This window comes from Canis aureus, chromosome 11 (genome assembly GCF_053574225.1).
Source record: "Canis aureus isolate CA01 chromosome 11, VMU_Caureus_v.1.0, whole genome shotgun sequence".
NCBI classification, from domain to species: domain Eukaryota; kingdom Metazoa; phylum Chordata; class Mammalia; order Carnivora; family Canidae; genus Canis; species Canis aureus.
In genome coordinates this window covers 37,095,547-37,114,165 of record NC_135621.1, presented here as the reverse complement: position 1 = coordinate 37,114,165, position 18,619 = coordinate 37,095,547, and the positions used below count along the sequence as shown (strand labels likewise).

At 36.0% G+C, this 18,619-nt stretch overlaps 1 protein-coding gene across 13 annotated transcripts in view; it reads right to left on the bottom strand.

The window, feature by feature from the left end:
• SEPTIN10 (septin 10) overlaps positions 1–18,619 on the bottom strand; it is a 57,106-nt gene that overhangs the window by 26,662 nt on the left and 11,825 nt on the right. For all 13 annotated transcript variants that reach the window (XR_013389240.1, XR_013389241.1, XM_077914826.1 and 10 more), the window contains 4 exons: positions 13,393–13,461; positions 7,201–7,321; positions 6,601–6,796; positions 1,401–1,587 (listed from right to left, as the gene is read on the bottom strand). Coding sequence is in view for 11 of the 13 variants with exons in the window: in XM_077914826.1 (XP_077770952.1) it covers positions 1,401–1,587; positions 6,601–6,796; positions 7,201–7,321; positions 13,393–13,461 (573 nt within the window). In the remaining 2 variants the exon portion in view is untranslated. The remainder of the gene's footprint in view (positions 1–1,400; positions 1,588–6,600; positions 6,797–7,200; positions 7,322–13,392; positions 13,462–18,619) is intronic.

Genomic DNA, 18,619 nt, shown 5'->3' with positions numbered 1-18,619 from the left:
GTAATAGATCTTGTTCTTCAGAGTTCTCTCATTGTATCTGGCTGAGTGCATCCTTGTGTAAGAGTGTAAGAGCCACAAGGGCTGGCCCAGCCATGACACTGGCCCTGGGGAGGATGTCTGTGGGGCTTGCCATGAGTAATATGGTTGGGGGCGTACCTCTGGCATTCCTAGCCAAGAATATCACTGTAATTAGGCTGGGAGGGTACACCACAGGCTGAAAGCTACACACATGTTTATTTGTACATTGGGGGTAGGTAAAGAGATGTTTCACACTGAGGGTAACTTGTCACTGTTTGTATAAGGTAACTTTTATGTGAAGCAGTGGAACATTCTGCTTTTAGGGACAAAAGATAAGCTATCAGTTTAATTAATCCTCACATCGGCCCCTTCATTTTTTATTTTAGAGTTGAGGAAATGGAGGCTCAAGAGGCTATAAAAACTTGCTGAAGAACACAAAGCTATTAAGTGACAGAGCTGATACATAAAACCAGTCTCCACTGACACCAAATTCTATGCTGTTCATAGAGATTATATTATGTTGCTTCTGTCTAGCTAAGACAAACTCACACATGCTTGATTTTATGTTATTTTATGAATTTCCATATAATCAGACTCAACTATGAAAATACTGGATAAATGGTTATAACATCTGATCAGATGAGTAGACTATCACATAATCTTCATCAAGTTTTGGCTAAAGCCAGGGGACTATGCAACTAGTCAAAAGTCAATCAACCTACATACCACAAATTCACTAGCAGCTTTATGCTTTCCATATCGATTTCTACATAGAAAGTAGTACTTGCCAGAATGCCCTTCTTCCTGAATCCTATCTCATAAAATCATTAGCCAGGATAATGAAAGCTGCATTTCTTATACCATCAGAGGTTACGGGAAAACTGTGTGGAGTCTTTTTAGTACAAGATCATAGTCTTCAACCACCTTTTACACAGATTTTTAAATCAAGTAAGTTAATTTGTAGATATTATTTTTCATAGCTCCCTGCATTTATATATAACTCCTTGGTTCAGAAATTAAAAAATAGGCTTTCTTGGTATAGTTCAAATCAAAGCGTAATATACTATAACACATGATGAAACATTAGACCTTCCTCTTTTTCAATGAACTTCTTTTTACTTAACAGCATCATAAAGTAAGATTAGTATCAAATAAATTCTGGCATGCAATTTAATTACTAAAAAACAGGACTAAAATTTTATGTTATTGTATTCTCTTTGCAGCTCATCTTTCAAACTGAGTTTCTCTGGAATAATCGAAGATTGAAACTTATCAAATGTTTTTAAAATGCACAGAATAAAAGTTAAAATCTATTTACATGCTATAAAAATATTGTAAATAAATATTAAAGCATGATAAATTCATTCCTTTTCCAAGCCCACCTTGCTGTCAAGGCTCTTCATTGTTAAGAGATCCAGTGTCTTCAGAGAGTGACCTGTAGGTGAGATGAAATAGAGGCACACGTGGATTCGAGAATCATGGTAGTTAAAGAGAGAGCGCTTGATCTTCAGCTCCTCTTGGAGATAGGCCTCAAACTGAGCATCTATGTAGTCAACTATCGGTTGGTAGCTGAAAAAATAAACATTAAAATATTTAATCGAGCTTACTCATGCTACCTTAATAAGATATTTATGTAATTCTAAAGTGTGAGATCTATATTTTTAAGAATAAATAGCTACTATCTTTGCTAAACAGAGAACTTTAGTAATAAAACAAATTGCACAGAACATGCATGTACAAAGGTAGTATTTCAAAACCATCAGTACAACCTGTGCTTTAAATTGCTTTATAGAAACTGAATGTACATGTACTCATTCTTACATATACTGCACCCCTTACATATACTGCACCCCTTTCTGATAAAAGTTCCCATACTTGCCAGAGTGCTGAATGAGGCCAGGCACTGAACTATAACCAAAGTGGACATGACATGTTATTTAACCAACAAAAGTCATGAGTATTAATAACTGAAAAGATATTTAAGTCAAATTCTATGATTTCTTGTTTCTTAAATCAGATTCATAAGACATAAAGAACAGCAACAAAATAAAGATGAAAGAGGAATTTCATACATCAAATGAAAGTAACTAGTAATGCAGGCATGATTTTATCTTTAATTACAAAGAGAAAACACACACACTCTATGTTCTGAGTCCTTGCTTAGATCACTTCTCTCCCTGGCATGCCTTTTCCCACTAGCTACTTTATTCTGTTCATCCTCCAAGATGCGAATCACGTCACACTCCATGTGTATGGGCATTCACCTTAATTTGTGAATGCCCACTTCATTCTGATATACTAAATCACTACCTACATAATTCAGTGTTCTACTCTTAATTATTCTCATTAAGTAAATCTGGTTTTCCAAGTGAAAATAATAGCAAACTGTTCCTCTGTCAAATTCCCTGGACACTTTTATAATTATTTTTGTAGCCCAAATGGAGCTGTGCTTTGTGCAGCTAAGGTACTCAGTACATGTGCACAGAACTGAATTCTTCCATAAATCTGCTTGATCCTTCTAGTCCTTAAGGATCCCATCACCTCTTTTACTCTCATTGACTACCATGTCCTTCCCATGCAGATGGTAAACAATGTGAGGACAGAGACAGTATCTTATACTTCTACGTTCTCCACAACACCTAGCATATGCTTTGAACATGATCAGAGAGAGTGTTAGGAACACGTGTATTCACTACCAGGAACACCATCCTTGGGAAATTTGTCTAAATATGATCCAACACAATTCCCTCCCCAAAATAATAAAACAGTTAAAATTAATCTATAAGTACATGTTTTTTTTTATTTTTATTTATTTATGATAGTCACAGAGAGAGAGAGAGAGGCAGAGACACAGGCAGAGGGAGAAGCAGGCTCCATGCACCGGGAGCCCAACGTGGGATTCGATCCCAGGTCTCTGGGATCGCGCGCCCTGGGCCAAAGGCAGGCGCTAAACCACTGCGCCACCCAGGGATCTCTGTAAGTACACGTTTAACATAAAAAGTTCAAAGAGGTATTTATTAATGACTTGAAAGAGATTAGTAACATGACCCATTTTATGACCTAATGGCCATAGACGGTCCTCTACCTGACCATGCTGCATTATGCTTGTCATAAATGAAAATTGAAACATTTTCTGCTAAATAAATAGCGTACCGTTAGGAATTCTTCGACAGTAATTTGCCCTAGATTTCCATTTCCAATACACTGCAACTCAGTCTTCCAATGAAACAAAGGATAATGGCTTAAAATATAAAAATCATTGATCTTAATAGCCTATACCTTCAGGCTAAGAATGAACTAGAAATTAACCTACAATTCCTCCCCACTCCCCAGGTTCTGTAGGAAAGGTTGCCCTGGCACTAAATGAAGCAGGGAAAATAAAAGGAAAGGGAAACAAAATAGTCCTTGAGAACTTAAAGCCACAGGGTCTCCCTCACACATGTACCGCAGCCCAGGCTCACAGTGCTCTTCTTTTTTTTTTTTTTCCACAATGCCTCTTTGATGCTGAGAACCCCAAGACATGAAATGAGTTTAAGGATCCTCAGGGTTTTAATGCCAACAGGGACCTAATATAAACAAATCCAAATCTGTTCAAAGGAAGACAACTTCATCTTGGACCTCAAAGTATCTCTGCAAATAGTATTTCAAAGACCATGAGAACTACAATAAATATATAACCAAGCGTATAAGGGGAAAAAGGCACAATGAATGAGAACCAAAGGGAAAAACAAACATGGGTAAATAATTTATAATCTTATGTGCATAAGGCTGAGAATCAATGAGAAATTAGAGCAAATTAGATCAAAACCCAAAGAAATGTAAATTATAGGTGTAAGAGCAGAAATAAGTAGGAAAACAAACAATATAAAATTGAGAGGACCAATAATAAAGCCAAAATTTGTAAAAGCCAAATAGACCAATAAAGCTTTGTTGAGACCAATCAAAGGGAAAATAAGATAAGCATGAATAACTCAAATCAGAAAAGGAAATGCGGATATCATCATAGAAGATGTAAGCAATCAAAAGATATTAGGAATATATTATCAAATATTTTAAGTAAATATCTTTGAAAATTTGGATGAAATGGACAGATTCTTAGAAGAATGTAATATTACAACTGTCTCTAAATAAAACAACTCTAAATTGGCCTATAATCATTAAAGAAAATTAAATTAGTAATTAAAAATCTCAGAAAACTCCAGACTGAAATGGTTTTATTAGTGAGTCCCACCAATCACTTCAGGGAAAAATAATTGATTTTATACATAATATAAAAAGAATATAAAACTGTACAAGACTAATTTACCAATGAAAACTCAGTTACTATAATTCATCTTGTTAAAGATTAAAGAAGAAAATGTACAATCTTCTCTACAGAATGCAAAAACAAAAATATCTGATAATATTTATTCAAGATTAAAAAAAAACCTCTCACTAGTAATACAATGGAACTTCCTTAGGCCAACTTTAAGAAAAATGCAAATAAGCCTTATAAATGGTAAAAATAAAACTCTCCCTTGCATTGAAACATGTCAAAGATAACCCATTAATACCACTGATTATCTAACATACTATAAGTCCTACCCACACATTCAGGTTTTAAAAATGGGAGACAGAAAAGTAAAAACTATCTTCAGCCATGATGAAGTAAACCAAGACTGGATTTACTCTCTCACTCTGAACAACTAGAAACTTGGATAAAATTAAAAAAAAAAATGCTTTCAGACACTAGACAACAGGCAATATATAAAAGTGTTTGTTGAGAAGGGAAATAAATGAGAAAAGCTTCATGACTCCTCCAGCTTACTGCCGGAGTTTCCAGGAACAGCACATAAGAGCACAGAGCCTAGCAAACTCACTGAGTTGAAACAGAAACAGGAGTTCAGGGAGGCCAAGGCAACTAGAATTTTAGGCAAGAACACTGAATAGAAGGCAGCTGCACCAACAGAAGATCTAGATAGACGGTGGTTCCCTCCAGTCTGTGGTGAAGCACTAATTTTCACATACATGTGAGGAAAGAACCCAAGACTATGGATATTTCCTATATTATAGTCATGATGGTAGTTACAAAACTATGTATTTGTCAAAATTAACTGAATTGTACACTAAACTCTGCATTTCATTTATTCTATGTAAATGATACATCGATAAAACTTATTTTAAAACAAACTGAGAACAGAAATATAAATTCATTACTTGTAGATTATACTATTATACATACATAGAAAATCTACACAAATTTGGAGATGAAATGTTGGAATTAATCAGAGAATTTACAAAAGTCACTATCTACAAAATCAACTATTTTTCTATACACCAAAACAGAAAATGAGGTATTTCTAAAAGATATCATCTACAGGAGCATCAAATATACCAAATACCTAAGAATAAATTTAAGTAAAGCTGTCTAAGACCTCTACATATAAAATTATAAAGAAATTATAGAGATTTATTTATTTATTTATAAAGATTTTATTTTATTTATTTATTCATGAGAGGCACAGAGAGAGGCAGAGACATAGGCAGAGGAAGAAGCATGCTCCCTGCAGGGAACCTGATGTGGAATTCGATTCTGGAACTCCAGGATCAGGCCTGAGCCAAAGGCAGATGCTCAACCACTGAGCCACCCAGGCATCCTGAAATTGTGAAGATTTAAAGTAACATGTCACAGGCTTTTGACTCTACAACTAACCTGCTTTTTCTAGAAAGTCCACATAAATGTGCTGAAAAGGCAAATATAAGTCACATTAAAGGGAGTCAATTATGCAACTCTTTCCTCTCTAAAGCAAACTTTAGGAAATTAGAAAATTAGCTCTAATAATGAAAATATTTCAAAAAGGAAAAATAAGAAGTTATTGCTTTACCCCAATCTATTTCCCTGTTTCATACTTTAAATTTCATACAGAATCTATAATCATTCTTTATAATACCACAGGAGAAATAATAACATAACATAAAATATAAACAATTTCACTATCAAACCTTTCCTGTAATGCTTAATAATAATGGACCTGGCTGATTTGCTTAGAATTCCACACACACAGAAAAATTCACGCACCATGGATTTGGCCATTATATATTTGCCGTTGTAGGTCTTGTTTGTTTTTTTCCCTCAACAAAGTTAAGTCCTGCCTCAAAATTAGTACATATCACTTATTTTTTTTTAAAGATTTTATTTATTTATTCATGAGAGACAGAGAGAGAGAGAGAGAGAGAGAGAGAGAGAGGCAGGTTCCATGCAGGGAGCCTGACATGGGACTCAATCCCAGGTCTCCAGAATCACACCCTGGGCTGAAGGTGGCGCTAAACCGCTGAGCCACCTGGACTGCCCCAAATCACTTATTATACACCAAATTGGCATATGAGAAAATAATTAAGACAATTTTTGCCAAAATATACATTTCTATAATGTGAAGTTAAATTATGCTAAAAAATTAAGACAACTAGATAGAAAAATGTCGATTTGTTAAGAACAAGACATTGCTGAATTATTAAAAAAGAAAAAGTAAAGTCTGGAAGGAAAGGAAGACAAATGTGTTGAAATAAGAAAAACCTGTTTTATTACAATAAGAAAATGTGTACCTCTCTTCTTTGTTTATTTGGTCACCAAATCCTACTGTATTCACGATGGTCAATTTCAATCGAACATTACTTTCATGGAGTTCATATGTCTGGGCTTTAAGTCTAACATGTGGGCAAAAATGTGAGGACTCGTGGTCTTCAAAATTAGTATTAAACAATGTGTCAATCAGAGTTGATTTTCCAATTCCAGTCTCTCCTGAAAGAAACAAAGGTACATCTTCACAGGTGCAGAGGACAAATGAGAAAAAATAGAACTCCTAGACTGGTTTCAAGGATCCCAAATATTTCAAACATTCCAAAGGCTGAGTTGTCTTTTAAAGACATACAAGTTAAGGCTCATCCACCAAGTCATTAGCAGAACATAAAGTGAGTATAGATACTAAGTTACTCAGAACTCTGAGGAAAGCACTAAAATATTCAAAGAACAAAAACGTTTAAAGCAGTACAACTAAAAAAACCAAAACTGATAGAATTTAAGTAACTGAAAAAAATCTGCAATCATGATCTCAAATTAATAGCATGAGCATCATACTGTTTCCAGGAGTGAAGAGAACACAAGGAATGTAAAGGAATAATTTCAAGGAAGAGTCTGGCACTTACCCACACAGAGAATATTAAAACAGAAGCCTTGCTGAATGGATCTGTTGACCAGCTGATCAGGCAAACTCTCAAAGCCAACATGGCCAGACATAGTTAAAGAACGAATATTTCCCTTTTTTTGCTGAAGGAAAACAAAGACAACATCAATAATTTTAAAAAAATAAAGAAAAACAAAACAAAAAAAACTTTTACTGAAATAGGATACAGCACATCTGAAAGGATAAATACAATTTACCAAAGAAACTAAGGATTTTATGATCATTAGACCTTCACCAAGATACAACTATATTAAGTAAATTTGTGAGGAACCTGTTTCCAGACCCTGAAAACACATACACATTTCTTATTCTCTTCCTACAATGGGAGTCCAGCATTATTTGTAACATTCAAATGTTTTATTTCCAAAAAATAAGAAAATACTCAGGTAAGCTATGGCATATTTACTCACAAAATGGAATGTTTATAAAGTTATTATAGATGTTTATGATAAATATTTAGTAACTTAAGTTTTGCATCAAAATATCACATGAAAAAAGTACAATACAAAATTAAACAGTTTCAGCTCCCGGTAGTGGCAGAGTAACTTATGTCACATTAATGTCCCTACTAATAACAATCTATTCTTCCAAGTCAATGCAGTGCAACCAAAGGCCAACAGACATTAGAAGGAATGATACTCTTAGGAGGAAACCATGTAAGGTGAGATGCACATTTTCTCGGTCTTTCTGAGGGCACACCCCAATCACTGCTGTGCAAAAAAAGACCTCCAGATAGAAGTGGTAGTCTTACTGAGTTGAGAAGTTGGAAGTAAGGGAAGGCAGAAGAGCTGAAAATTGAAGAAGAAAATTCCAGAAACGAGGGAGTCCAAAATCTGCAAATTTTGAGGCACTTGCCTCAAATCTCTGGCTAATCACTGAACTGCACAAATACAGTGGGAACACAAAAGAGCCTAGCAAGGTGGAAATGGAAATTGGAAGGAGCTATGTAGAGTTTTCAAGAATGCCATCCTGGGGGGCTTGAATTTTAGCTCTGTAAATTAAAGGGGCTCAATAAACACTTCAGGCTTTCCACTAAAAACCTATATGGACCACATTTTAGGAGTAAGGGTCACATCCCAGGAAATCAGAAGTGTTCCCTAGTATACAACTGAAATAGACTTGCCCAAATAAAGCATATAACCACGGCTCAACATGAACAACGTAACAAGCTAGTATTTTACTACCTGCTAGAACCAAGGTCAACACTCTTCAGAAGAAGAAATCAGAATCCAGCACTCTGTAATGTACTATCCACAACAACTACTATACAATAAAAAATTACTACAGAAGAAGCAGAAAGATGTGATTCATAGGGAAAAAAGTCAATAGAAAGAGATCCATAAATGAACCAGATATTGAATCAGCTGATAAGAACTTTAAAATAACTATGATAAATATGCTGAAGAAGAAAAATATGCTTTTTTTCTACAGAAAAAGAGATGAGTATAATGGGTGACAAATTACAAGGGAGATATAAAAGCTTTCAACAACAAAAGTCAACAAACGGAATTCCTAGAAGGAAAAATGCAACATCTGAAATAAAAAACATATTAAACAGTATTAACAAGAGATCAAACAATGGAGAAAAGATTTGTTCAATAGTGATTATCTAAGCTAAATATCCTTATCTATCCAAACTAAAAACCTTTTGTAGAAAAAATAAAACTTTAATAAAGTCCCCTCCAAACCCCCCCAAAAAACCTATGGGACAATATCAAATGATCTTACATACTTATAACTGGAATACCATTTAGAAAAGATGGGGAGAGACTGAGGGAGGGAAGAAGGAAACATCTAATATAGTAACCAAAATTTTTCCAATTTTCTAAACATGCACTCAGAGATCCAAAAATTTTAGCAATTACATGGGGATCCCTGGGTGACTCAGCGGTTTAGCGCCTGACTTTGGCCCAGGGCATGATCCTGGAGACCTGGGATCGAGTCCCGCATCGGGCTCCCTGCATGGAGCCTGCTTCTCCCTCTGCCTGTGTCTCTGCCTCTTTCTCCCTCTATGTCTATCATGAATAAATAAATAAAATCTTAAAAAAAAAATTTAAATAAAAAAAAAATTTTTTAGCAATTACAGACAGGTAAAATCCAGGGCAACCCACAACTAGGCACAGTAGAGCAAAATGTTTCAAAACAAAGTTAAAGAAAAACTTTACCAGCAACCAGATGTGGAAAGACATATTACACAAAAGTAAAACTTATAAAATGACTACAGGTTTCTCATAAACTACAATGCAAAGCATAAGACAAGAGAACAACATCAATAAAATGCCAAAAGAAAAAAATGACAACCTAGAACTCTATATCCAATGAAAATATCATTCACAAATGAAAGTCAAAGGAAGATATTGTCAGACAAAAGATAAATTGGAGAAAATTCACTAAGAGTAGACTTACACTATGGGAAATGCTAAAAGTTCTTAAGAGACAGGAAAATGACAATATATAGAAAGGAAAATGACACCAGATCTACAAAAAGGAATGAAAACTAGGTAGATATGTAGGTAAATATAAGAGAATTTTTTTGTTGGTTTTATTTTCTTGAACATATAATTGCTTAAAGCAACAAAAACAACAATGTATTGCAGAATTTGTGATCATGGAGAAGTAGAATGTATGACAGTGACAGCACAACAAATGGGAGAGGGAATAGAGAGCAAGCAACTGTTGTCAGGTTTCTCTATTATACATAAAGTATTATAATATTGTTTGAAGATATGTGTGGTAAATTAAAGCCTATGCCAATTACTATTTTTAAAAAACAAAAGAGCAAAGAGGTATAGATGAAGTCAATAAAGATGAAATGCAATAATAAAAATATTGACCATAAAGCACAGAAAAAGAAAAATGAAAGAATAAGTGGGACAAAAAAAAAAAAAGAATAAGTGGGACAAAGAGAAAATAGCAGCATATTGGCAAACTTAAACCTAGCCAAATCTATAATTACATTAAATGTAAGTAGTCTAAACCAGTGATGGTGGAAGTATTTGGTATCTGAGCAGTACAACAGGAAAGAGCTGATTTTTAAAATTTTATTTTACTGATTTAAATTTAAACAGCCACATGCAGCTAGTGGCTACCATACTAGAGAGTGAAAGTCTAAATGTTTCAGTTAAAAAAAGGAAATTGTCAGACTGGATAAAAAAGCAAACTCAATTCTATGCTGTTAATATAGTAACTGATAAGCTGGTTCTAAAATCTATACGGAAATGCAGATGATTAAGAATAGCTACAACAATTATGCAAAAGAATTGTGGTCTTGTAACAATCTAGTTACTTATTTGTCTACTTCATCAAAATTTAAAAAGTGATCATCAAGGAATATGTAAGTTAGAGATTGAAAGAAAATATATATTTGACACATACATGACAAAGCACTTATATTCAGAATACATACAGAATTCAAATGGTTTAATGACAATCCATTTTTTTAAGTGGGTAAAGATTCAAACAGAACTTCAGAAAGAAGATAACAAAATACTCAATAAGCAAATGAGAGAGTGCTCAACATTACTGGTTATCAGGGAAATGTGAATTAAAACTAGAGTAAAATATCACTGAACACCCACTAAAATAGCTAAAATTTTAAGAAGCTGATAATGTCAAGTATTACAGATTATGAAGTGGAACTCTGATAAATTTGCTGGTGTGAAAGCAAAATGGCACAGTCACTTTGGGTAACAGGTGGGTAGTTTCTCATAAAGTAAAATACACATTACTATACAACCAAAAAACTATACCTGAAGGTACTCAAGATAAATAAAAACACATATGAATGTTCATGGTAGCTTTTTTTTTTTTTAAGATTTGTTTATTTATTTATTTATGATAGACATAGAGAGAGAGAGAGGCAGAGACACAGGAGGAGGGAGAAGCAGGCTCCATGCCGGAAGCCTGACGTGGGACTCAATCCCGGGACTCCAGGATCACGCCCTGGACCAAAGGCAGGCGGCAAACCGCTGAGCCACCCAGGGATCCCCTGTTCATGGTAGCTTTAATCCAAACAGCCAAAAACTAGAAACAACCCAAATATCCAACAGTTGGTGAATGGAGAAATAAAATGTAGTATATCCATACAATGGAATACTAAACTACTGATATATGCCACGATATGGTTAAGTCTCAAAAAGTCTCAAAAATTAAGTGATTTACTTACCTTGATTTGACAAAGAAAATAAAAGTATATTTTTCATATGTTCTCATATACATGAATATGGATAAAAATCTTTCAAGGATAGTGACAGACTATGCACAGTGGTTATTACTAGGGAATGGTCTTGGAGGTGGAGGTGAGAAAGATTCACTTTTTATTTATATCATGGGTAGAATTCTAATACAGTCCCTGGTGTACCCACACCTTCTGTTTTTTTTCAAACATTAAGTACTGCTATGAAGGGATTTTGCAGATGTAATTAAGGTTCCAGATCAGTTAACCTAAGAAAGGGAGATTATCCTCGGTGGGCATGAGCCCTTAAAAAGGACTGGGAACTTCCAGGTGAAAGAGATGTGAAGCCTGAAGGGGATCTGACATGGGCTTCTCCCCTGTTGTACGGACAACAGAGAGTTATATGGCAAGGATATAAGAATGCTCTTTAGGAGCTGATAGCAACCAGACAGCAAGAAACTGAATCCTGCCAACAGCCTGAAAGAGTTTGGAAGGGGAGCTTCAAATAAGAACCCAGCTAGCCAACATCCTGAGTGAGGCCCTGAGCAGAGAAGCCAGCTATGCTAGCGTGGCTTTCTAACCTACAGCACTATGAGCTAATAAAGAGGTGTTATTTTAAGAAGCTAAATTCATGGCAATTTGTTATGGGGCAACAGAAAACGAGTACATTATATTCTCTTTTCTACTCTGTGAATCCCTTTTAGTCTTCTGTTTATTATTAAGAAAGTGAAGAAAAACTATGCTTCCCAGTCATGAAGGTATTCAAGAAGATTAGAGTAATACATGTCAGAGTTTTTACCTGATAAGCACATGCTTATCAGCTAAAAGCTGAACTAAACAGCATACAGAATCCCTTCTAGTTCTAAAGCTGTAAGATTTCAATATCATGGAAATAAGAAAGGCTTTTTTAAAAATGTGGTGGTGGTCACTATAATTTAATGAAGAAGAGGGGCTAGAGAAAATGAGGACTAAACGATGACCGTTCAGTGGATTACTAGTGACTGTGACAGCACTTTCAGCAAAGCAATGTGTTAGAAGGCAGATAAAGAGTCATACCAAAGGTCTGCAAGGTGATAAAATAAAGATAGGGTAGGCTATTATTACAAATGAGAGAAAAAAGATAAAAAGGATGGTAGTTTGGTGGTCAAACTACAATTTATCAAAACACTGGGGCCCTTAGCATGTGTGAAGGAAGAGGGAAAAACAAGAGGCCTAATGGGCATAGAACTAAAGAAAATTATTTCATCTTACCAAATTACCCATGCTTATATTTGCAATTTTCTATTTAAAGAATCATCAACTCATCTTTTTCATCAAGTTAAATTCACTCCCCTTTAAAATGTAAGTTTTAACATGAGTTACCAAAACCTCCCTCCTATGCAGCCACACTTAGAAGAACCTTTAAGGGCTGATCTCACGCTCAGGAAAGCATCTGACAGCGCCATTCAGGGACTTCCTACACTCTGTCATTAAAGGAATTCTCTCCATCCACCAAGTTCTGCAAGCATGCCCAGCAAAAGCAGTGCTAGTCTTCCTACTCAATGCTGTGGGAGCAGTTAAAGTATTAATTTGCTTTATGTCCCATAGGAAAGAGACACCGTAAACACTTAATGATTATTCAATCCATTATTGATTTGTAATTTCAATCAACATCAAAGTTAATTTACATTCAAGATACAAACAGAAGTCTGTCGGGTCTCTGAATAGTTATTTTAAAATCCTAGAGGGGGGATCCCTGGGTGGCGCAGCGGTTTGGCGCCTGCCTTTGGCCCAGGGCGCGATCCTGGAGACCCAGGATCAAATCCCACGTCGGGCTCCTGGTGCATGGAGCCTGCTTCTCCCTCTGCTTGTGTCTCTGCCTCTCTCTCTCTCTCTCTCTCTCTCTCTCTCTCTGTGACTATCATAAATAAATAAAAATTAAAAAAAAAATCCTAGAGGGGTGTAGAGTACATTACAGATCTATTTAAAAGATATACTCACTTTCTGTTCATCATCAGATACTTGTGAGGACAGACAAGTTGTTTTTGTTGGCATGTGAGACTGAAAGAGCTGAAAAATAAAATTAAAAGATATTACTCCAAAAAACCCTATATCTAAATAATATGTCTATATTAAAAGGAATTCCAGTATTATCATTAACACCAAGTTTTGACTTGCAATCTATACAACTTACTCATGCTTAACACCATGGTTTTCTTGATGGATAAATATATGCAAAAGTAAATATAATATTCAACATATAACATATATCAATATACTTACCCACATATGCAAAAATACTGTAAAAGAGTAAACTCTCTTTTACATCCAAGAAGACAAAGAACATTACTTTTATTTAAAAGACTAAATTTACAGTGGAACCAGAAAAGACCCTGAATAGCCAAGGGAATGTTCGCAATAGTGAGGAATGAAGGAAGACAAGAACAAGAGAAGTGGTAATTTCAAAGCAATCCTGCCTCAAAAACTGATACTTTTGAGTGTAACACAAATACTAAGGAAATGTGGCATTTTTTTAAAAAGTAGTATTAGTATGGATGTAGTAAGAAAAATGTAAACAGTGCCAGTAAGAAAATAATGCAAAATAAGTTCCTTTCCTACCCTTGATTTACTAGTACCTCAGCAGACCTACATATCCTTCCAGAGTCAGATCATGCATGTATGAGTACCTGTGAGTGTGCAGGTGTCTGAATTTATACAAATGGTAGTCGCCTCTTTCTCTGCATTGTGGTTTCTCCCCTTAATCTCTCATGGAGACTGCTTCACTATTACACAGATCTACTTCATTCCTTTGGTAGTACAGTATTCTGTTTTATATACAACAATATATGTGGATCTCTATTTTTATTTAAGCAGTCCCTAGTCTTTAATTATAATAAACTATGCTGCAATGAACAGCTTTGATCACATGTACGATGAAAGGGAGAACTTTACTACTGCATCAAAAGAAGACTGTTTTGGCACCCTAAAGTGCCCCCAACCATACACACACATGGATTGCGATGCAATGTCACAGATACACAGGTATGTATCATGCCTGGATTTTACAGAATGCTGACAACAACCTCTCTCTGTACGTTCTGGGTAATATAATCTTTTGAAGCTGGCCTTGTGACTTAATTGCTATATATATATATATATATATATAGAGAGAGAGAGAGAGAGAGAGAGAGATAGCTAACTGAACACATTGTTCCTTTTTTTTTAAAAAAAGATTTCTTTATGTATTTATTCATGAGAAACAGAGAGAGAGAGAGGCACAGACACGGACAGAGGGAGAAGCAGGCTCCATGCAAGGAGCCCGATGTGGGACTTGATCTCAGGTCTCCAAGATCACACCCTGGGCTGCAGGCGGCGCTAAACCGCTGCACCACCGGGGCTACCCTGAACACCTTGTTCCAACATGAAATGACTCGTCAGTTGGAAGATGTCCTTAGGATTAACACTTAGGTACAGGCTGTATTTTCACAATTTAAAAAAGTGAAAAATACATAATGACACAATGTACATCAAATAGACTTAAGGTTTTGTTTTTTAACTATATGTGCTTCATCTTCCTCCCCTCAGGCAGCTCCCTTGCCCCTAGTCATTGTGCAGCATGCATGCAGTAGCTCAGGTCCCTCTCCTATGCCAGAACATCAATTGGAGGAGGACAATCATCCTCTGGTTTCACTCATATGGGTAATATAAGAAATAATGAAAGGGATTATAAGGGAAAGGAGAGAAAATGAGTGGGAAAAAATCAGAGAGGGTGACAAAACATGAGAGACTCCTAACTCTGGGAAAAGAACAAGGGGTAGTGGAAGGGGAGGTGGGTGGGAGGATGGGGTGACTGACTGGGTGATGGGCACTGAGGAGGACACTTGATGGGATGAGGACTGGGTGTTATACTGTATGTCGGCAAATCGAACTTCAATAAAATAAATAAATAAATAAACCCACAAACAATAAGTCTCACCAACTAGCAGAAGTAGCTGGAAAAAAAATAAAAAAAGAAAAACAACAAAAACCAAAAAAAAGAAAAGTGATAGCAGAGGGAAAAGAGCAGTGGTACTTACGGAGATGAAGAAAAAGAGATCATTAAAAGCCAGAACAGTTTTCAGAGAAGACAATGATATTGCAATGAGTCAGGAAAGTGGCATATATAGCAAGAGAGAAGGTGGCATTTAGGGTAGAAAAAGAAAAATCCCTGAGCCACAAGAGGGAGGTAGAATTTAGTATTTGGAAAAAGTAAATAGTGAATATGAGTTTGGTGGGGGGAGGGGGAGTTCATTGCTCTCCTGCTGCAGTAATGAATGAGGTTATGAATGAGGTAGAGAAACACACTAGGGAAAACAGATGAGTAGCTCACTGAGGAATTCTGAAGTGTCCATCTCAAGAATCTGACCTGTTGGTAAAGGCAAGTAAGTGCCACAGAAAATAACTGAGGGCCCTGTTCACAGCCTTGCCTTAGATAAACTAAGTAAGAGAATAGAAGAACATCTCATGCTCAGTGCTACTTTCTGATGTCAAAAAATTATGGTGAGAAAGTAGCTCCATGGTTTTTATATATAATGACTAGCATATTTTTGTTAAATACTTGCTCAGTAAGCAGTGTGGTTGATAAGTAAAATTTGCTTAAAAAACAGGATAGGTTTTATACTAGTTCATCATTAAATTTTGACTAATAAAACCTAGGTTGTATTTCTGTCATTTATGTAAGTTCATTTCAAAGATCTGCTTGCAATTGTTCATTTCATATGTTTTTGAATACCTGCCAAAAAAAAGCTACTTAATATTTCTGTGGATAAATGTTTTGATCAGGAAGTATGAATGAGTCACATAAAAGTATTAAAAATAGTTTTTTTTTTTTAATTTATGATAGTTACACAGAGAGAGAGAAAGAGAGAGAGAGGCAGAGACATAGGCAGAGGGAGAAGCAGGCCCCACGCACCGGTAGCCCGACATGGGATTCGATCCCGGGTCTCCAGGATAGCGCGCTGGGCCAAAGGCAGGCGCTAAACCGCTGCGCCACCCAGGGATCCCTAAAAATAGTTTTTAATTTTTGCACTGCTACTACCTGACTAGTTGAATTTCCAAACAAGTTTTAGAATAAAGTTTTTAACAAATTAACAAGACATTTTTGAAGGCAAAATAACAAGGGGACAATAGCTGAGCAAGTCCCTCTAGTGGCAAACCCGAAATTAAAAAAAGACAAATTGGGGATCCCTGGGTGGCGCAGCAGTTTGGCGCCTGCCTTTGGCCCAGGGCGCGATCCTGGAGACCCGGGATCGAATCCCACGTCGGGCTCCCGGTGCATGGAACCTGCTTCTCCCTCTGCCTGTGTCTCTGCCTCTTTCTCTCTGTGTGACTATCATAGATAAATAATAAATAAATAAATAAATAAATAAATAAATAAATAAGACAAATTGGAAGTGGAATTCCAGTCTGCAGTATCAGTGATCGCTTACTATGTGCAAATCACTGTGCTGGGTAATGAGGTCTCAGGGGGAGTAAGACAGAGCCCTTTATCTTAAGAACTTATATCAGAGAAATACAAACTCATTGACCACTCTCATTCCAAGGAAAACTAACAAAATCGCCACCTACACTAGATTATGTAGTTTGCTTTTTCGACGGTTTTCATTTTAAATACATATACACATCACACACAAACACATATATATTTAAATCTATACACAAACTATCTAGAAGGAAAAGTAAACAGTACCTTTAACTCCTGACAAACTCTAACACATATTATTTAACTTGTAATTTATAATGAATCATAGAATAAAAAAGTGTCAGAACATTTTGGAGTAGCTGGAGGAAGACTGGGCACTCTTACCTTCTTCAAAATTTCAGTTTGGGAGTATGTGCAATACAACAGGGGGAGCACACAGTTTGTTCTGGGAGCCTATGGTAGACATATAGTAGATGACCTTTTCCCTATCAGCCAATTATGGGGAAACATTTGGTGATTCTTTCACAATAGGACCTCAGATAACAAGTTTCCTTACTTGTAAACATTCTTGAAACTGCCCCTCTCTGTAGCTATAACAATGAGCCTTAGAGAAACAGAAAAGTGACTTAGCTTTACCATAGCTTCATTTTAACTTTTCTGTCCCACAATTTTTTTCTTTATAAAATTAACCCAAGAAATAGAACCAAAATTTTCTAATTGTTCCCTGGTGTTTCCTGGGGTTCTTTAGGGGAAAAAAAAAAAAAGGAATGAAAAGCAGAGGGTAGTCAAAATAATTACCTGGGCCTATTTCATGGGTTTCAAGAAGACAGAGTTCTTTGGTTTAAAATAGTACTTTGAAAGATTCCACAAATTCGTTATTTAAAATCATTTTATTAAAAAAATAATAATAATAAAATAAAATCATTTTATTAAATCTTCAGGTTAAGGAAACTTTAAAATAAACTTAAGAGTGCTGATCTAGGGATCCCTGGGTGGCGCAGCGGTTTAGCGCCTGCCTTTGGCCCAGGGCGCGATCCTGGAGATCCGGAATCGAATTCCACGTCGGGTTCCCGGTGCATGGAGCCTGCTTCTCCCTCTGCCTGTGTCTCTGCCTCTCTCTCTCTGTGTGACTATCATAAATAAATAAAAATTTAAAAATTAAAAAAAAAAAAGAGTGCTGATCTAGGGACGCCTGGGTGGCTCAGCAGTTGAGCGTCTGCCTTTGGCTCAAGGTGTGATCCTGGGGTCCTGGGATGGAGTCCCACATCGGGCTTCCTGTGGGGAGCCTGCTTCTCCCTCTGCCTGTGTCTCTGCCTCTTTGTGTGTCTCTCATGAATAAATAAATAAAATCTTAAAAAAAAAAAAAAAACTGCTGATCTATAATTTTCCTACAAACAGGTAATAACATTACCTAATTCTAGAAGTGGATGCTTAATTAGAACCCAGGGAAAAAAGAAAGAATTCAACTGAAACCAGTAAGACTGTGCGTGTCTTGCCTGGATCTCCCCCAGTGAAGTCTCTGTTTAGTTCAGCCTGGGGTAGTCCAAGTCTCATCAAAATATCACCTCAATGTCACCATCATCTCTAATAAATAAAAAAGAGGATAACTACAAAGTCTAATATTCAGCCTCAAAAGATCAAGACATGGAAATTCTTGATAGTGGTTCATGTAATAAAGAGTTTGGGGTATCAAGCTTAACAAAAGCTTACTGTAACGGAAGCAGGCTTCTGTTAAATGCAATCTTATTTTGAAATTATTTTCTTCCC